Source organism: Patiria miniata, unplaced genomic scaffold (genome assembly GCF_015706575.1).
Source record: "Patiria miniata isolate m_02_andy unplaced genomic scaffold, ASM1570657v1 HiC_scaffold_13, whole genome shotgun sequence".
Lineage (NCBI taxonomy): Eukaryota > Metazoa > Echinodermata > Asteroidea > Valvatida > Asterinidae > Patiria > Patiria miniata.
Window position 1 is genome coordinate 8,209,999 of NW_024037051.1, and position 21,566 is coordinate 8,231,564.

The 21,566-nt window shown below is 39.9% G+C and overlaps 1 protein-coding gene across 1 annotated transcript in view; it reads left to right on the forward strand.

Moving 5' to 3' along the window:
* The first annotated feature begins 3,704 nt into the window (after nt 1-3,704).
* LOC119721551 overlaps nt 3,705-21,566 on the forward strand; it is a 37,481-nt gene continuing 19,619 nt past the window's right edge. Inside the window, exons 1-13 of the mRNA XM_038191631.1 lie at nt 3,705-3,801; nt 7,963-8,268; nt 9,961-10,065; nt 11,421-11,807; nt 12,330-12,452; nt 13,560-13,928; nt 14,163-14,279; nt 14,557-14,679; nt 18,096-18,431; nt 19,677-19,793; nt 20,149-20,262; nt 20,462-20,794; nt 21,314-21,421. Of these exons, the coding sequence (XP_038047559.1) occupies nt 3,705-3,801; nt 7,963-8,268; nt 9,961-10,065; nt 11,421-11,807; nt 12,330-12,452; nt 13,560-13,928; nt 14,163-14,279; nt 14,557-14,679; nt 18,096-18,431; nt 19,677-19,793; nt 20,149-20,262; nt 20,462-20,794; nt 21,314-21,421 (2,635 nt within the window). The remainder of the gene's footprint in view (nt 3,802-7,962; nt 8,269-9,960; nt 10,066-11,420; nt 11,808-12,329; nt 12,453-13,559; nt 13,929-14,162; nt 14,280-14,556; nt 14,680-18,095; nt 18,432-19,676; nt 19,794-20,148; nt 20,263-20,461; nt 20,795-21,313; nt 21,422-21,566) is intronic.

Consider the following 21,566-nt stretch of genomic DNA (forward strand, 5'->3'; position numbering starts at 1 on the left):
CCACTATTATTGAGGGTATCTTCGAGTCAACGTCAAATTCTTACGGAGAATCAGTGGCTTTATGCGACCGAACAATATAAGGTGCCTTGTGCGCTAAAAAAAAAAATCCCCGAGAAGTCTTGCAAGCATTCAGCCGTGAACACCATTCCCTTTTTCGTGTAACTTGATTGATTGCGGATCGGTTTTCTGTCTAGGGTTTCTGGGTTAGAGATACAAGTGCAAACAACAAGGGTAATACTAGGGTTTCGTGTTTGTTGATTAACAAACGCAGAATGGTTGGGCTCACATCAAATAATTTGTCATAAAGTTTGCCACAATAATCAACTGAGAATTCATTTTAAACATTTTCAACTTGCTGCTAGAGGGCGCTCTAACGTCGTATCACGTCACCCGTAACTTTGTTTGTAAAGTACAACCTAGCCAGAAACTGACAGCAAGTTCAAATCTTTTTCCACTTTTAAATTATATGGCACTTCTGGTTTGTACCGGAAGGAAGGGTCATGTGATTTTGCACATAATGTCAAAAAAGACCCTGGATTATTTTATTAATTCCCGTGAAAAGGACTTCTGGAAATATGAAAATTATGATGAATCGAATTTATTAGAAACCCCTAACTTGCCGTTTGATAAAACCCCAAGGTCAAGAGTTTATCGGACATCATCATTTGTGCTATGAACATAGTCATTAAACACGGATTATTGATGGATTTGAAATTACAAAAATTTAAATTCTCCCATTAATAACTTCCGGTCTGATTACGTCATGATTCTGAAACCTTGCAAAGTAATTTGTTGTTGCTTAAGTCTAGGGGCAATTTGGTAAAATTGTGACAACGGGGTTTTTTTATGGAAAAAAAACCCAAATAATTAACCGTCTTTGATATGCCGCTAGAGGGCGTCCTTTTGAGCGATGACGTCATCTTGCTTTTATCTCCCAAGTCTTAACGAGATATGCATAAGCGAATCTACGAGCTCTGATTGGATTCCACAGTCAAGGAATCATTGTCACTTTCCTGATCCTTGAAGGGATTATTTTCAATCCCGTAAACATAATCCTCTCGAAAGTTCAAGAGCTTTTGAGCAAAAGATATCAATCAGATGTTGAAAATATTCGTTTAATTAAATTGTCGATAAAAGTGGGCCTCCCCCTTCTACCAGAGTACTAACAAAAGGGAAAATTATAAGACGAAAATGTGGAGAACAGAAAATAAATACTTTGGCACCATGTCTGAAATACACATTAATTCACACTTTACAAAATTACAAAAGGCATAGATACTCCCAGGAACAAGCGTGCATTTCAAATCGCACTTATTAAGGCACCGCCAGTGTCCCTTCTCAATCTTGACGAGAAACCACCGCCGTTGTTGCATGTCGACCGTGTTACACAAAGGGTAACGCGTACTTTGCGACGAAAAAGAAACAAAAATAGAATAGGCGGCTTTTGACATTTTTGGTTGGCTTAAATTGCGCTTCATTGAACTATACAACTGGAATTATTGATGGGTTCATAAAATAAATTTGTTTTGAATGCTGCTCAATTGACAATGGACGAGAAATTGAGGCAGGAAGCAGGCAGTTAATGGTGTTTGCTCTCTTTGCTTTGTTTTTTTGGAGTACCTGCATTATAAGTCATGAAGCTCACTATTCTGCGAGATATTTAGGAAATCATGGGTTTTATCATGGCCCAATTGTTAGTTTTTAATTAACTTGATATTATCAATTATATTAGTCATTTTTGGAGTCAGTATTTGCATTTTCACTCCCAATATGAACATTGTACCGGATATTTGTATCTGTGATCATGGGCGTCGCCAGATTTTTTTTTCTACAGTGGGGCAAAGCATATTTTCCCACAAAAACCTTATATTATCCAGCATTTTCCCGATTTATAAATTTTTTCGAGGTTGGGCAGGGACATTTGCCCCCCCCCAAACAATCAATTAAATTAACAACAATATGACTCGCGCCTCTTTTTGTCCCTTTCCACCTTTTTTTCCCCTCCTCTTTTTGTTTTTTGCTTGTCCGGGGGGGGGGGGGGCCTTGCCTCCCTCGTGACGCCCATGTCTGTGATACAAACATAGTTTTTGGACAGGGATCAAATGATGGATTTGAATTTAAAAAGAAGAAAACATCATCTTCAAATTCTCCCTATACCATAACTTCTGGTCTGATTACGTCATGATTCTGAAACCTTGCGAAACTATTTGGTTGTTAAAAGAAAACATATTAGGGGCAATTTGGTAAAATGTGGAACAATGTTTTTTTTATCTCTAAAGTTAAACAGTCTTTGATGTTCTGTTTGAGGGCACCCTTTCGGTTGATGACGTCATCATGTATTTTGTGTTTGGCATTCCTCACGGAACTCTGCAATAAGTATTTTGCTTGTCGGTAGTAAAATCCGGTTTTTTATTTTTAAACTCATGGTTCACATAAATTATATAAAATTTGGCCTTAAATCGCTTGCAATTTGATACCATGATGACGACATGACGACGCCACAAAATTTAAAATATCTTCGGATCTTCGGAAATGATTTCGACACGGATGTCGTCATCTTGTCTGTAAACTGTCGTCACTCTTTTAAAATATATCAGGATCTCAACAAGTCAGACAGCACTTCCAGAGCTCTGACAAAACATATGCAGGGAGTGATTAAAAAACGCAATAGATACATGTAATTAATTTTACCTTAAAAAAGAAAGAACAAACACACTTTTCCCGATTACACCCTTAATCGAGCCCCTGGGAACTATTATACAAATGAGAAATATTCGTTAATGTGCAACATTAATTGTTTTATATCAACGCCTGAATAAATCCTTATCATCTGCTCGGCACGATCAGAGCCGCCTGAAGCGTGACCGTGCAATGGAACCTCAATTTACCGTGGATTTGCACGAATAATTCAATGACACGTGATCAGATGACGTTGTATACGCCAACACGCCCACACTAACCAGGGGACTCGTATTATATGTGAGAAATGAGCCCGAGTCAAGGTGTTCTATCCTTTAGCGCGTCTAGTTATTGATGCGAGCTTTCTCATCACCATTTTCCAGTCTGCGAGCCGCAGGTGAGGTCTACATTCACAGGCTACAATTTACGTCATTTGGTAAGGAAACATATTTCACTTCTAAATAGCCAAGACGAATACTGGTTGTGCAGTACATTTCATTGATACTGCAAACACTGCAAAGAAGTTCTTTGTCCATCGTATAGTTTCTGCAGTGTACTGTCAGAGAAGAACGACTTTACGAAATGCGATAAATGATGGTTTCTCTTCAGAGGCAGCGGGTTCAGAGACGTTATACATGTAGTATTCGTCCTTTACTTTCTTTGAAAACGGAATTTTGGTTAGGTTTTCAGACTTGGCAAAATGTATTATAAACCTCTTGATCAATTCTACCTCACCACGTACAATTATGCAAACGACTTATAATTAAACTGTCAAAGTGTTGTTACCAGTAATTTACACACATTACGTGTTACCCGTTACAAAACCATAACGTGAAGGTATTTTGAAAAGAGACGAACTGCGCCTATTAAGGTATGTTTTTGGATAGAAATTATAACTGGGATCAGGAAATACAATATCAACATTGTCGTGGTATTATGTGATATGTGGCCCAATTTTACCTTTTCAAATAAACCTTTTTTTAAATTTTAGACACTGCAGTCTTTGAGTCGTTGTGCCCTTAAAGATGGGGAGGGCGTGGACATGGCTGGTTCCTCCCCTCCTCGCTGTGGCTCTACATTTAGTGTGCTACACACCTGTGTTGTCCCAAAACTTCCCGGACGGTAAGTCTGTTTCAAAACTTCGATTAAACCAGCTTTCATAAATACCTAACACAGTTTACCCATTCCTATGTTCGAGAGCCCGTCACGTGGCCGGTTTTATACGTTTGATAAAGACCGGCATTGCTGGTCGAAATCACTTTTTCAGCGTCACATGACATTTGGACTCCTATGAAATTCGGTGCCTTTTAAGTAACCGTTTTATTGGTCGAACGTTCTTACCATAATATAGCTGTAGGGGTGAAGTAAAGCATGAAGTAAAATTGCTGAACAAAATCGTTGGCAATTTAGAATTTTGGAATCATTTTGACTTTTCGACCGAAAACGTTTGATTTTTTTACCGAAAAGGAATTTATGAATGGAAATAAATATGTGCGTGGCCGATATCAGACACTATGTTTAAGACCGGTTGGAGTCTAGATGCTGATAATTACTCACGCCTGCGGCTCGGGTAATTAAAAGCATCCAGACTCCAACCGGTCTTAAACAGAGTGTTTAAAACCAGCCAAGCACGCGTTTATATTCCCTTATCTTATGCGTACACGGATACACTCTATACACAAAATAAACTGTATTATGCCCATTTTATTCTCCATTGGTGAAACGCTAATGTTTAAGACGGATGTTTAAAGATCCAGCGTTCGTTCAGTTTACGCTAAGATGTACTGGAAAAATCAACAAAACAATCAAGTTCCCATTTTCCCGTATTTCATAAGATATGAATTTCATTCCTTTTGAGCGAAACTTTACATTGTCGGAAAAGGGTTTTATTAGGGTTTGTCTATTAGTTCATTACGCACATACACATCATCTCGTTCATCGATTTTTGTGTATTTTTTATTTTTATTTTGTAACCAATTTTTTTAATGTAGAAAAAGCCAGCAATTGATGTATTTCCAATGTCTCTATCACTGAAACACAGCATTAACAAAGAGAAAAAAATCAAGGAATGTCTTTGTGATCCCCGGATACTGAGTGACAAGTTACTACGACATTCTTATCTTGAGCTTGGATTTTGTCTCGTTTGTTCGGTTGTACGTTGATTCTGCAACAAATGCTTGGGTTTATGGTCTTGAGTTCTGTGTGATCCTAACAACCACAGTCAAAACACATCTAGCTCTACTGTGGGAGAAATGACTGCAAATAATTTCGTTACCTAAAACACAGGTCGATCCTGAAAAGATTTCTATTCGCTGTATAGCAGGTCAAGGTTATTTTCCTGTAAATGTAATCATTTCGAAGATTTTTCAGTCGCACCAAAAGGTAGCGCTTAATGTGGCTGTATAGCCGCATTTTGACTTGATAAATCCTGTTTATTTTCCTTTTGTCTTGCAAATTTGATCACCTACGCACTTAAATGCCTCATTGAAGCGTTAGCATTGTGACTGCCTGTATAGAGAAGTACTCAATCGGAGCATTGACAGATGGGGTAAATAATGGGGAGAGAAAGACAAAAAGATCGGATGTTTTCTCACCATTAGTTGTCTTCGGTTCCGAGCATGATTTATAATGGACCCGTCAGTTTTAATTAGTCGAACATAAGCCGGGAGCAAAATCACTTAAGTGGGCTCTAGGCCGATTTGTTCAACGAGAGCAAGTAATTAATTTAAGTCTGATAACCATGACAAGCTGTGCTTTCATATTAACAGAAAAATCAACAATGGCCAGGGTTATAATGGAACTATTTGTTATATGAATGGCTAGTCTTAATGCGTACACAAACAATAATTAGGAAATATATGAAAAGACGCCTTCGACAAGGAACGATGATGGAAATGACAATATTGAACTGTAATCGCGTGACTACTGGTAATCGGAGCTGCCAGTTGTCCAATTCAATATTGTCATTTCCAAGTGTGCAATGCATTGAAGTAAGGGTGCACATATCAGAACCAAGGGCGTAGCCATTGACCTTTAACAAGGTTATTCATGACCAAACGTTTCATGCATACTAAAATTAATAGTAAGTGCCAGGATGTAGGAAATACATTCTACATAAAAGTGCCACCAAGCGGCGATAGAACCCCCAAGTAAGGAACATAAAATGTTCCTTGCTTTACGTAAATTCAAGTTGACTCTCAACCGAATGGGATACATTTCTGCTGTCACACAAGGTCAGGTTAATAAAAGTTGAAAACAAGAACAATACCTATATACCAAACGCTTGCTCAATTGCTTGAGTGCAAATAATAATGAAAACGATCCAAACCAACAATCTCTCATTGCGGAAATCTGCTCCCAACTGTACACAACATCCTTCGGACGTTCTATCATCTCTATCAAGGTTTTGACTTTTGAAGTAACACCAATTCTCCAAAATAGCTTGGTTTCGATCGATTCAACACTATTATAATTTAATTCAGTTTGATTTCCAATTGGCGTTTTCAATTTTGAAAACTTACGAAATATACTTTCCAGTGATGGCATTAAACAGGCACTACGAAACTACAGTCGACAAAAACCACTCCCCTCCAATTGCTAGTCTAATGTACCCAAACAAACAACTTTCGACTGCGTTAGTTTGGTTTTGGTTTCTTGATCAGTACAGACCAGGCGACGGACGGAAGCTTTTTTCTCCTGACGTCGTGATTATCCTGTGAAGGACAAAATACATTAATTTAGCAGGCAGATCACTACCGATCGGTTGCTCTTTCATCTTGACTGTACGTTATTAGACGGAAGTATTCGCCCCCTGAGCACCCGTCCACGTTCATTATTCATACGAATCTAGATCGCGGCTGATCTGTTAACTTCAAGTAATTCGGTCACGTCTTGTCAGTTACCGTCAGCACCACCACCGTTATTGTACAAGTACCGCCCATTTCTCAGGGAAATCTGGACACACAGCCGCGACAGAACAAAACGTTCGTGACAGTGGCGTAAATCCGTGTCGGCGAGTGGGAGAAGTGGGGTGTGTTGGTGTTTGTTTATGGTGTAAATCGAGGACACACACGTGCAGCGTCATCGGCGATTTCTAATTCATTCGTATGTTGTGAGATTCGTCTCATCTGAAGATTGGCGTTGAGCTGAAACAGCTAATACTGTTTTTTAGATTCGTTTGCGCGCATTATCATTTATATGATATCAGCCCGTGCATTCCTTGGTTTGTAAGGGAGGAGACCGAAGGGTTAAAATACGAACACTTTTAAGTTGTTTAATGTTTGCACGTGATTTCGATGTCCCTTGTAATGAGATGAATCCATAAGAGAAGACATTTATATCCGTTTAACCTTTAATTCGGTTAGGAGTCAAAGAAAACTGAGTCGTGCACATTAAATGATTTCCATGGTCAACTTTCACGAACATTTTCATATTCGCTAACGTGAAAAGGTGGCTCTTTAACACCAACATGCATTAATCTTTTGAAAATGGTAAATAACATTTCCCACTTTTTACTGCCCGTATCTTAGAATAGTTTGTAGTAACAGATAAAGAGTCGAGATTAATGTCCTATGCATGTACGTAAAGTTCGTTCTTTAGTAAAAAGATATGTAAAGACGCACTAGCCACCCGTACCTCCTTCAGACGTAGATAGCTTTTGTCATTACGGTCTTTCATTCTACAGGTTTCCCCAGCTGGTTTAACTTATGTCACACAAATTCCTAATAAAGACATTTTAATTTTGTCCCCGAGCATTGTTGAAGCCCTTGAAATTGAGAATTGAGCTCGACGATGTTCGGGGACAAAATTAAAGTATTGTTATAGGGAACTTGGGTGATATGTGTTAAAATGACTGGGAAACGTACCTATTCCGGACAAACTTCCGACTGTTCTCAATGGTTCATGTTCAGCGACTTTCAATTCATATTGCATGTTTCTGTTGCAATAATGTCAGTGTAAGAATTCCCCCCCCCCCCCTCAGGGTGCGGGTAATTCCGAACGACGCAATTTTTTTTCTTTCTGCCAGCCATAAGGACCTAAAGGACTATTGACAAAATAATAAAAAATATGATTATGTTGAGGACTTGACTTGAACTTTGTTTGGCGTATCAACCTTAGAAAATGCCCTCTTAGCTTGTTGTGAGAAGCCAAAAAGGAAAGATATTCGGGATTCCCCCACTCTCCCCTACTAGATGTACAGTATGAATACTTGGGTGGCATGACGTCACAGTATCAAGGTAGTCGGTAACATGTTTTCTTTTGTCATTTTGCTTTCATCACCAGAATTTTGTCGTGCTGTGCAGCTCAACTCTTCTAATCAGGTCGTCGTCATAAGTGATGGAAGTCTCACTCTTTGCCTCAATGTGACTGCTCCGCCAGGGACGGCCATCAGAGCAACTCTTCATAGGTCTGTGGCTATTGTTTTCGACTACAGTGTCTGTGCCTTCTCCTTTGATGGGTTTGAGTTTTTCTCCACTAGGTGTCGGGAAAAGATTGAGGTGTTCTCCCCTAGAGAGTTACTAACAATGGTGCCTCCTTACAACCCGGGAAGCCGACCTAGGTTCAGCTTTGAAGCCGTCTCAAATGAACGTAAGTAGAATTCAAATTGCTGTTTTCGTGCGTTGCACCAGATAGGACTATGAGCTAATCAACTAACACAGTCGCAGCGGTGTTAAAATTTGATGGAGTATATCGAGCCTTCTGACTAATTGTGAGCATTTCACCAGGTTCCCCCCCCCCCATTTGTTTGTATAAAGAGTGCCCTTCTTTTGTCAATAAGTGCCCTTTTTCTGAACAAGTGCCGTGTTGAAAAAAAGAAGTGCACATTTAGTTTCAGCCGCCTTTACGAGTGCCTTTTCTTTAATTTCGCGCACGTATCGCCTTGAGCAGCGCCGTATATGGTCCAGTTAGTGTGCATACTCGTCGGTTTTGAACAGCGCCCCAATCATGGTACAATGTCCCCCCCCCCCCCCACACACACACATACTAAAATTTGTATCGTTTTGAAGACATTTCTTGTTCTCGTGTAGTAAATTTTTCGAGTTTGAAATTGTAGTTTCAAAATGCTCTCAAATAACAAGAATTAATTTCCTTTGCTGAAATTCGGGCTTAATATCCTTCTTCTAAAACTCTTCCATTTGCGACGATTTTTTTTTCTGTTTTATTCAAAGATACAATCAACAATTAAATAACAATAATCTATGTACATGTACAATTAATCGTCTGCTCTATAGGTACTTCTGAATTACACACAACAAAAAATTCTAACAAACAGTTTACTCGACATGACGAAGCTGGAGTTCCTGCTCAAAAAGGATGATAAGGTTGGAATACTGGCCAAATTTAAAACGACTCACTGTTTGTTTACCTATATTAATTAAAGTATTCAGAAACCGATAACTATTGTATGTTTCCCCGACCCCGAAAAGAATATTTTCCACAAACAGACTGATCGATTTGCCATACTTAGATGCAACAATCTTTTCAATTTCGTTCCAAAGGGGTTTTACCATTTTACACGACCAAAAAAAAGTGTTCAATGTAATCAATACTATCATGACAAAATGTGCAATTTTCTGAATCACTCTTCTTCCTTTTGCAAAGCCAGACTTGCGTGAGGTAACAGTTATAAATGATTTTCCAATTGATTGAAAATGACTTACTGTCTGGACAGCAATAGTTGAGCCTCTTCCATATTACATCCCAAACAAAGTTATGAGTGGGGAATTTGTTTTTCCAAAATGTCTCTGCTATGGGGGTAGTGAATTTTGTGTCAGTAAATGTCTTCCTGATGTGCTTCATATTCATCTTAATTAGCTCATTTCGAACATCAATATTAATGTTACCAATCGTTTCTTTGGAAAGTTGTTTCCATTCCACGGGAAGGGAATTAATGACAATATAATATTCCAGTAAGTAGTTACCCTTGTTGCCAATGATTTGCCTAATCTGATCAGCGGTCATGAAATTACGAATCAACGTACCTTGGAATATTGTGTGCATGTCTCCATGGCACGGTTTGTCAGATCACATCACCCGCACACGCCCACACCCAGACACACACACTATTTTAATTTTTAGGAGGCCAACTGTCCGGAGAAAAATAGGGTCTACATTTCAGCATGGATGTGCAAGTGCCCTTTTCACCCCCCCCCCCCCAATCAAAATGACCTTGCTACGTCACTGCTACAAAACAAATGGTGATTTTGCAAACCCATAAACATTCATTTATATGACACTATATTTCTAAATACCGTTTTATTCTCCATTTTGTTTACTTAGAGGTATGCGGCAATGGCGACCATCTCTGTACTTTCAACAACGGATCGTTTTGCATCGGCGAAAATACAACTTGCCTCTGTTTAACAGATGGATATTGCTATGACTGTGAGTTCAAATTTTAAAGTGCACTATCAACCAATAGAACCGAAACTTCAGAGGACAACACTTACGAACATGTACAGAATAATGAACAGAATTTTGGACTTTGTTAAAAAAAATTAACGAGAAAGAGTGACAGGACGTACATATTTGACAGTTTTCACAGAAACAAAAAACGTTATCCTTCTACGGAAAGTCCATATCTGTATCTGTGTCTGTAACATACTTTGCAAACTGCTTGGTGTAACATCCTGCACATGACACACACGCGTTACTTAGCAGCAAGTTAAATACGAACCCCTGTGTGATTGAAAGAATATGTGACCTACTGAGGCAAAATGAGGAATGTCCTCCCCAAAACCTTGTTTTGAGTAATTGATGCCTGAAGTCGGATATACTGGAAAAACATCTCAAGATCGATATTGAATTGTTTTTTGAGTAGCCAAGGTATCCAAGATTCACACTATGCATTTTTTGTTGGGAAAAAAATACCCACAGAAAGGGGAAAATCTGAAAAACGTTTTTCACTGCCGTTGGCGGCGCAATGGGTTTCTTATTTTTGAAAGCCTTTTTTTCTCGAAATGAAGTTTGTTGAAGTTCCTGCCACAAATCTTTGGAAAGAATTAAGCTACATAAATAAATTTGATATCATTGGAAAGCCAATGATTTGCAGGTCACATATATTTCTATCGTACATTTGAGACCTGAAGACGGTTAAACTTTGTGGGCCCCTAATATCTACCGATAGTTCGTTCCATTGGGCTGTTCTTTCTAGGCAAGAAAGACAATTTGTAGCAGTCCTTTTTGATATAGGACGTGAGAATGACTGGCCTGAATTTTGTCGATTCTTCTTTGATTGGTATTGCCGGAGAACTTGTTTGTCACATTTGTACACGCGGATAAATCGGCCACAAGGCCGTCTCGCTCTCGCTCTCTTCAAGCTAATTTGCTTAGTGTGAAGGTTTGACCTGCTACCCACAGGCCTTACTGAATAAAAAGAAGTATTTTTTCGAACTAATTAGCGGCGTCGCGAGAACATTTTCAATAGGGGGTGTCGTAACAAATTTGCCTACAAGTTTACGTACAAAACATCCGTCAAGCGGCCAAAAACAGGGCCCTCAAATTTGCCGACAGAAAAAAATATGGGAGGTGTGAAAAGTAAAATTTACCGCAAACTTGCAACTAAATATTTGACGAGCAAAAAAAACCAAATCCTCTGATATGAAAATTTGCCGACAACAATAACAACAATTATGGATTTGCCGACATAAATTTTGAATGGGGAGGCTTCCCCTCCCCCCTCTTGCTACGGCCCTGGAACTATATAATATAATAAATTGCGGCTTATTATATCGTTGCAGATGAAGAAGTATGTCCTTACATAGTTTTGGACTCAAATCAAGCCGTCAGTATTTCTGAGGAAGTTGGACTGTATTCAGAATGGAGTGGAGACGTTACCAAGGGAACCAGTTGCTGGGCTGTTCCGGTGCTCTTTGGCATGGTCATCAACGTCACTTTTCAATCCTCTGTTGACCAATTTTTCACAAGAATTACTCACAAGACATTTGAAGGAGTTTTGATAAAACATTACGACAGCTTCGTAGTTCCAAGAACTGCCTCTTTCGTCAACGGCTTTGGTGTAATCATCCTCAGCGCAGCCCTTTACAACGGAAGCTCCAATTCAACCTTCACTTTCAATCTACAGAAAAATCGATTCAACTTCGACTTTTTTGGCGGCTACCAAGAAGGTAGAGGAAATTTAAGAATTCGAAGACACCGGGTTTTTTTTCAGTATGCTCAATGTACACCTGCGTATAAACAAAAGCTCGATTCAATGTTTGTTTCACCTAAATGTTTGTGATACAAGACAAATTTGATTTACCGTAAATGTTAAGAAACAAAATTGACCGCTCGATTGTGGTGAAAATAATCGTTGCATTTGGCATTGATGGCTTTTACACACATAATCACGACCCCGCTTTTGGTATTGACGCGGGAACACATTTGTGGGAAACACCCTATTGGTTACAATTCAACTCGCGTCGAGCTCAAGCTCTGAGATATATTTCTTGAAGGAATAAGTCTAAAAGTTATTCACCATCACTGTAGATGTATAGCTGAGGCTGCATAACCGGCTACCATTATTATAAGGGAAACAAAGATGTGAACTTTCTCCTTTGTGTATATTGTCTCGCTTCTCAGAAATTAAATCTGGACAAACAGAAATGATTGACTGTAGCACCAACTTCTTTTTTTTACACGGTCATAAGTTACCTGTCGACCTGATGAATTCAAGTGCGGTACCGGTGGGGCTATATGTTACGATTCTACCATTGTATGCGATGGGCGTCAAGACTGCGACTCATCATGGCGACATGATGAACGGGACTGTGGTGAGTATGGGGTGCTCAGTAATCATTCTAGTATATCATGACAATATGAGACAGCGACCTCGCAAGCACCTTGGTTGTATTTTTGCAGTGTTTGCACGTTAACACATGGAGTTTCCAATTTTTCACTTAGTATTTAATGCTGGCGACTTTATTACGCAAAAATGCTTCATTTGATCAAAGATCCCCACACTCGGCACCTTTAAACGTTCACTAAAGCTATTTTCTGGGCAGGAGTATTTTTACAAGTATTTCATTATTGAAATGACTGTTGCTGTTTAAAGTCTAGTCCCTTTATCTTTATCTTGGTCATTGTCACTACCCTCCCTAGCTCCCTCACCCGTCCGCGATTGATTATTTTCCCCAAACGAGATCCGACAATATCGAAAGAGGCCGCTCTCTCTCTCTGCATTATGAATATTCGTGATGTCCAGAGCTTTATTAAGTTATATAACAATATATAATGGTGTTTAAATTACCGACGATTGGCAATTGATTATTGGACTGGTTGCAGGTTGGAAGGAGTCTTGCCTTCTAATCAGGTGATCGGAGTTCGAACCCCAATGAGCGTTTTTCACGTCTTCACATTTTACCTTTAAAATAACTAAATTGAGGAAGGCACATTTCTCACAAGACGTAAAGCCTATCTTGGGTTTGTGTTGTGGGGAACAAGGCATTAGACATGCATATAATGGACCAATCAGAAGATGAGAAACGGATGTCGTTCCGGGAAAAAAATCGCCGACGGGCGCCCATGCATCCCGTCTTGTCCTTTGGTTAGCTTACGGTATGCCAAACTCAACCTATGCTTTTGTCGGGAAGTGCCTGAAATTCACTGTTCATTTATGTGTTCAATTATGCATTCTCAACTGGTCAATAGAGAATTGCAAGTGAGAGTTATTGAATGGAAGTAGCATGGGCGATTGGAAACGACGATCCTACTGACAAAGACTTCAATGACAACATCTACGACAATGATAAGAACCAGCAACAGTAAATATAGCTAGCAGCCATCGTACTTCCTTGACTCTATCAATTGATAATGTGCATCAATGGTGCCTTACACCACTACTCAGTGCTCAATTTTGTTACTGCTTGTGGTTATGCCAGATTACTGTGAAGACGATGACCAAATCATTCTTCCGAGAAACTCGTCATACGACATCAAGTATCCAGCCGGTCAGCTGAGAGGAGATCCAACTAGCCTAACATCCACAAGAGCCAGCTGCTCCTGGACAGTGCAAGCCAGAAGCGACCAAGTTATCCGGATTCGCTTCCTGGTTCCAACGACACACTCTCTCCTTAAATTGTTTCAATTGAATTTCTTTGTGGGGTCACCGTGGAAGAGAGTTGCAGCCTTTTTTAAGTTTGACAAGTCGAGTATGGTGATTCACAGCTCCGAGGTCCGAATCACGTTCTCAAAGATTATTTTCGAATATCCTTCTCAACTGTACCTGCGGATTGAATCTGAATATCCAGGTACAAAGATGAACAACCATCAACAATCTTGTCTGTTCTGTTTTCCGTATTCATACATGTGTAAAACTGTTGCAATTTGGTCCACTCAACCAATTCATAGTCAATCATTATGCACAATTTCGCGCATTTGAAACTATAGGCACAAATTTTCTATCGCTAACCATAACACTTGATCAAAGTAATCATGGGCAAACTGAATGTAACAATTAATTTTTGCCTTGGCCAATCTCTTAGCGTCTTGTAAGAATGAAACGGAATTCAGCTGTGTGCCCGATAATGTCTGCGTCCCGATCAGCAAGAGATGCGATGGATTCCCAGATTGTGACAGCAAAGCAGATGAAATAGGATGTGGTAAATACATGTAAAGAGTTTTACCTAATGTTGTTTGTTTGTTCACGTGAGCCTCAATAATAAAATGTATTTATCAGAAATATTGTAAAGGGATGAACAATCTTGGCAACGTATGCCACGATTAAATCGTCAGTCAACCGCTGGGCGGTCCATCACGAACTCAACAAGCGTCTGTATAGTTTCTCATGCAGGACTGATATAGGCAAACGATATAGAAAAAAATCCCGCTATTGAAGCCGCCCTTTCATTGTCTTTCTTTTTCTTCTTTCTGCAAAAGGGACATGTTATTCACACCAATTTCGGTGTTTGACGTCTGATGGACATTCAACGTGCGTGTTCAGTAGCTATATATGTGACCAGCAGCCACATTGTCAAAATATGTACGATGAACTGAATTGTGGTGAGTTTTTGTCTTTTGAAAATTAGAAAAAAAGCCAGGTAAACATTTATTTGAAATGCTGTTGTGTTTGTTGCAACGAAAACGGGAGAAGCTTCTGTTCTTAAACCGTTAAGAACCATTTTTTTTTACATCTTAATTACACAACAGTATCACATTTATAATCCCCTCTCAAAATAGCCAATTTTTTTTACAATTGGTTCCTTTATAGGCCCTAATGGTTTTAAAACTGATTTTCTTTATACCCCCAACAAAAATCAATTCTTATAACCTTTTTTTGTTGCAGCAAAACGATGTATAAGTTTGACGTACATGATTAAGTTTAATATTAATGTTGTTGATTTTGTAATTTTTCTTAGTTGGCAATGATAATCTATTAGTGTATACTTGTCTTCTTTAACAGCCATGCGGTTGCGAAGGCCGATTTCTAAATGTTACGTAATACTTTATTTTGAATGAAACAACATGCACACAGACATGTTTACGTTCGCGGGCGCAATCTTTGAAAATCAATTTCTCCGATTTGGAAGACTGTGTCTTCATGGAACTTTTAGGGTTTGTTTCCCTTATAATGATCCAACTATGCGCTAAAAATCGTTTTGATATGTTCAGTACTTTTTGTTGAAATTGGAAAAAAAGGACTGGTTACATGCATTTTTAAAAGTTGTTAACACTGGTGTTTGCAAAATCTGTCAATCTTTTCAAGCCTCACGAATATTAATAAGGTTCTTATCGATTATGGTGTGCAGTAAAAACTTGCAGTATTGCCTCCTTCACGAGTTACTAATTAAAGGTATAGTCCATCATTTGTAATTTGTGCATTTTGTTCGTTTGAAGCCATAAAAGTGCTCAAAATCTAAAGAAGGGTGCTGAACAACTGACCTGATGAAGTTTCAGTTCGGCTTCAGCTGTATATTTCGAGAAAAACAGCATTCTAGGTTCTTTACTTCAAATCAAAAGTTGCTGAATCATGTTTTTAATTGGGTCTGAATCCGACGAATTATAGCAACCGCGCGCACGTGTGCGTCGTGTCAACGCTTGCGCGCGCTTCGCCGAATAAACTAACCAACCTACTAACGGAAATTTCCAACGGTGCTTCTTGAGACGCACCGTTGGAAAGGCCTTCTTTCGTTGATTTCTTAAGAATTACAGCTTGCCAGAAAGAATAATTTCACAGGGAGTTTAGTCCCCTTTCTATTTTTTTTTAACCAAATATGTTTTCCAACAATAATTAAGCCAATTAGGATAGCTGCAAATGATGGACTCTGGCTTTAATAAATATCACCCTTTTTGCCGACTTCCATTGGTCGATAGCGAGACCCACGCGAAGCACGCGAGTCACACTAATGAATATGCTAATATGCACTTCGTCGTTGTTGCCCCAAAATCAGCCAACCTGAAAACCATGCACGTGAGTTAATTTGGTCGGCAAAAAATCCTTGTCGAAATTTACCTAGGAGATAGTTCAAGAAGTAACACAAGCGTTTGCAACAACAGATTAAGCTGAAATTCGGAATATACTTATAGATGATATAAGTGTTCAACTTCTTGTGAAATAACAACTTAAGGGGATTCCTAGAAATTGAGAAAAATACATAGATTCGGGGACGTTTTCGAACAATTTCTTCCCGACTTTAAGGTCAGCTTTACCAGTAACCAGAATTGACGTTTAGGCATCGATGACGTCGATTTGTTCAACGACATGAAGTCTAGAATTTCTTCTCCGTTTTAATTTAACATTTCAATCATACTGAGAATATTCTCTGAGAAACACAACATTCAAAAAGCCGTGGGGGTGCATACGTAATCAGATTAACTTTGTTTAAAAACGGCGATGCTTAGGCCTTTGCAAGCACATGGCTGTTAAGGTCTGTTCATACTTTGCGACAGCGCATTTTAGACGTCACGGCAGGTGCTATGATTCCGAAGGCCTAATACACTGTTAACTCCATCGAATGTTTGGTGGCAAACTTGCTTCGTAGTCGCATATTTCACGTTAAGCATGAACCGGTGTAGCGTGAATTTACATTTGAAAAACGGACTCATTGGTGGTATTGCGCAAGCTCATACATTGATAATTAAGAGAGGGACCGGTCACGTGTAGGGTTTAACCAATAAAAGGGAAAAGGGGTCCAATTTTCACAGGAGTCAGATAATCATATTGTTTTATTTCGGCCAAGCACATATTTATTCCCTTATTTATACACCAATCATGAGTGCTTTATACCAAAAGATCCACTTCAGTTTGGATACGAGTTGTAAATTTGGCTGCATGTCTAAGATATTAGACATGGATGTCAATCAATGCAACGTAGGCCTACTGTCTTCTATCAACAACTTACTACAAATTTCCAGAGTTGTAACGAGTCACTGATTTTTGTGACTCGAGTCGAGTCGAGTCATTTTAAAGAAGTGACTCGAGTCGAGTCGAGTCATTAGGTCAACAAGGTCGAGTCGAGTCGAGTCGAGTCACAGTGTGTGGTCGAGTCGAGTCGAGTCGAGTCAAGTATTTAGCTCGAGTCAATTCGAGTCACAAATATGTGAACACTATATAATAAATTACAATAAAAAGCAACAAACACAAGAGAGAAAGATTACAAGGCACCAGTCTATTACGAAAAATCCAAAGACATAAAGTATGCTGTATGGTACCCAACCAACAGTTTCCATTGCTAGCTCACGTCACAGATAAGAAGATGTGAAACTTCGGTCTTATAACTGTTTTGGCTTCGGGTTTAGATTTTGTTGTTCGCTGATCGCTGAGAACTTCAAAACCTAATTACATTATACAAAACTGTTTCTGATTATTTAAAGGTGGTCCCATCCGTATCCATTTTGTGTGTGTGTGAAATCGGGACATAAATTTAGCCAGCGTTCCACCAAGAGCTTTATAAGAAATCGCCCGAAACCAATGATGAAACCACGGATTGAGAAATGCGTTTTAAGTCTGGTTCCGGGTTTAGCATTACATGCTATAGAACCACAAGGTGGGAGTCCGCGACACGGTGTATGTTTGTTGTATCATTATGGAGGAAGGAAAACAGACGGCCGCTGTATATGAACGTACATAATTCGCGAACATGACGTGACGTGAACAAAAACTGGCAACGCGAACGGCGCGGCGTAAGTCATTGCAAATATTTTTCGCAAGTAAGTTTTGCTTTTATTTTTGGGACTCGAGTCTTATTAGCCTTCCTCGAGTCGAGTCGAGTCATTCTGATGAGGGACTCGAGTCGAGTCGAGTCATTTGCTCGCAGTGACTCGAGTCGAGTCGAGTCATTTACCTGTCGGGACTCGAGTCGAGTCGAGTCACCAAAAAATGTGACTCGAGTCGGACTCGAGTCGAGTCATTGACTCGAGTCATTACAACTCTGCAAATTTCCCACGCTCTCTTAGTATTAAATTGTTTTTCCCCACAGCTACATGTGGTCCACCTGTCGATGTATCTGACGGTGGTATCTACCAGCTGACCTCACCACACTCATCAGATTCTCAGCCAATAACATGTGTGTGGCTGGTCTATGCTTCTCCTGGCCACCTCATCAACATCCGCGTCACCGACACATCACTCATCATTTCAGGGAACATCCGTGTAGGCTCTGGCCACGACCCAAGTAACGAGAGCTCGACAATCATTAACAAATCAACGGGCACGATTCCCGAGGGTTTTACGGTTCATTTAGGAAGGGCTTGGATATCGTGCGTTGTATCAAATAATAACTTCTCTTTCGAAATCACACAGTTGAGTGAAGTAGGTGAGTATAACACCTGTTGCACTTTTTAAATGCTTTTAGTTAAGTTCGGGGTATTAAGGTAGACTTATACAGAAATAAGACTCGCATTTTGCTTTTAAACACCCGATATTTTGTTTTATGGGTTTTAATAGTTATGGTCGTATAAAAAATATGGAAATGCAGAATGCACCCAAAAAAAATTGACCTACCTCAATTTCATGCAAATTGCAGTATGTACGATACGTGCAAAAAGGACAGTCTGGATTTGGTCCCATCGTATGTGGGTCATGCGTTGCGCGCGTATGGTGCAAAGTACGTCAGGCGTTGTCGGTAATAATGCGGCCAAGGGTACCGCCCAATGGTCTCCCCAACTTTTCTTTTGTTACCGTTGAAGGGGTACTCGTGCAAGGAGTTTATACCATCTTAATGGCTGCGTTCGCGTTACTCTTGATACGCTCAAGATATTCTCAAGAGTAGGAAAATGCGTGCGCATTGCATTGGGGTCACATCGCTCGAACGGTTAATGTCAACTACTATAAAGCAGACAAAATTATGGCTATCCGCTACGTTCACAAGTACCCCCTCACCGGCAAAGAGAGTACAGTTGGGGGTGACCGACCAACGTCATCTTGCCTGACTGCAATTCATTTGCCGCGAAGCGCGGCCACTGCGTGTACAAAGTACAAATACCCTGGTGTACGTGGTCACACACAAGGAACGGTGCGCGTCAACCAGCAAAATGTCCCGCCCATGGAACGTCGTTGCTAGTTAAAAGGGCGCCTTTTTCGTCGGCGCACGGAGCCGATACTAGCAGAAGGTAATTTTTCGTTAATAAAGCTTCACCTTATTCGCCTATGCTGTTACGTTGTGTGTTTTTGGATCATTGTGTTTTGCCCTTTACCGACGTATTTTCATAAACAATATTATACTCACTGTGTTCTCCTAGTGCTTACGAGAAAACATCGACAAGTTTACTTAGGAGGGACTTGAACCTACGACCTCCTACTTTTACCGCCTCCATTTGCTGATCAATATAGTAATGATTTGCATTTGAACGTTGAGGGCAGTGTATGTCGTCGATCTCCTTCTCAGGCCACTAACTGCGGACGCATCGGCCTAAACACGACTTTCGGGGAAGTGCAGGCGTGTGGGCACTTCACCCTTTGAAAATGCTTGTGAAAGTACATGGATAAAATTTCAGACATAAATATGCCCATTAAAGAATTAATCCGCTCACCTCATTCTCACTATGTCGTCAATCTACAGTACAATGCAACACCACAACCGAATTCGCCTGTTCGTCTGGAGTGCAGTGCGTAGCTGCCGACCTACGCTGTGATTCTTTACGCCACTGCAATGATTATTCTGACGAGTTGGGATGCTGTAAGTAAACGTTTTTGAAAGGGAGGTTGGATCTATACTCTTCGTCTTCTCTTATTTTACAGGTCGGGAGTTTAGCTTTTAGGTGATCTTTGATCCAAAGAGGACCATCTATTAAGCGCTGAAGTTCAGTAGCCACTCCAAATCTTAATAAATCGCTTGTCGGGCTACACTGTCAAACTGAAATAGTTAAAAACTGAAAGCTAGAGACTTCCCCCATTAATCCTAAACATACCATGCCTCTTAATCGCTGTTAAATGGTGCTCTGATTGGGCTACCATAAGAGCAGTAGACAGGGTTTCTTTTTTTTAATTTCTACTTCACAGAGCTTCTGACATTTTGTTTTATTTATGAACAGTAACATGCAGCAAAGACCAGTATTTGTGTGGTCATCAGGGCGAATGTGTGGATAGTCAGCAGATCTGTGACATTTCCAATGATTGTGGCAACTTTGAAGATGAATGGGAGTGCTGTAAGATTTTTTTAAATCACATTAACCATAGCCCATGTGAAGAGATGAATCTAGAGTTGTTATTGTGTTGTTTTGTTGGCTGTGTACCTTTTTAATTACACGTTTATCGTCATGCCTAAACTTCAGAAGTATGTCAACCAATGAGACCACATTTGTCCTCTTTTTTTTTAAAGTGTGCTGTTCATATCTTTTGGAACAGATTCTACATGTGGCCCAAGTCTAGTAAATGTCAACATCTCCGCCGTCCTATCTGTGCCCTCAATCCAACATAGCATATACGTGTGCGTTTGGCAGATTACCAGTGACCTCAACACTTACCTCACTATGGAGGTTGTTACCATGGAAATAGGACCTGAAAGCTACATAAGCTTTGGTAACGGGCACGAAATATCTTCCATGCTCGCCAAAGAAACAGACATGCAAGTTGCTGGAACCCTTTATCTCTTCTATGGTAATCAGATGTGGATGGTGGCACATATCTTTAGCGATGCATTCGATTTTGAGGCTACGCTAAATGCCGGAACGATCAGAGGTGAGTTTCCGATGAAAGAGTTGTATTGCGTACTATTGGCTACTGAATCTCATAAAAGTTCCGGGTCAAGTAAGACCCTTAATCCGAGTAAGATTTGACCTGTCACTATTCTGGATCGAAATGGCGGCTTTTTGTGTCATGATAGTAAGACTTTTCCACAGTCAAAAAGACAATCTTTCACGTGAAAATTAGGGCCGGGAAAAGTGACGCATTCCTGGGTCATTTCGACTCAGTAATGGGTGTGGTCAACGAATCAGACCCCGGAAATTGTAAACATGCATATTTTGGTCTTTCGTCACATTTGGCAGTTTGCATGCAGAAACAGAGAAGTGAGTGAGTCAAGAAACCGGAAATTGCGTCGCAGCATGGGACGCACACAAAACTGATTAAAACCATTCCTCCAGTAACATTTGAACAGCACTGCATATAAACGGCCACATCATAGTGGAAAAGCTACTCTGTGTTTTGCCGACTTTCCCGTCTGTAATGAACCTACGGCTCTGTATTTCATTTTCAAAGGTTCTTGTGACGCCCAGAGTCTTCAGAGCGGTTCCAAGTGCGTGCCTGGCAGTTCACGATGTAACGGTAGAGCAGATCTACCAGACTACTCGGATGAAGTGGATTGCGGTAAAATATATTCACCTGCACGAGAAGAGCATCTCCTTGACTGAATATCTCTCTTTCTCTCTCTCTAGTTGTGAAACGGACATGTAAATTATAACTTTCTTCTGAAGAATCACCACTTTTAAGATATCTTGAGCCGTTATTATAG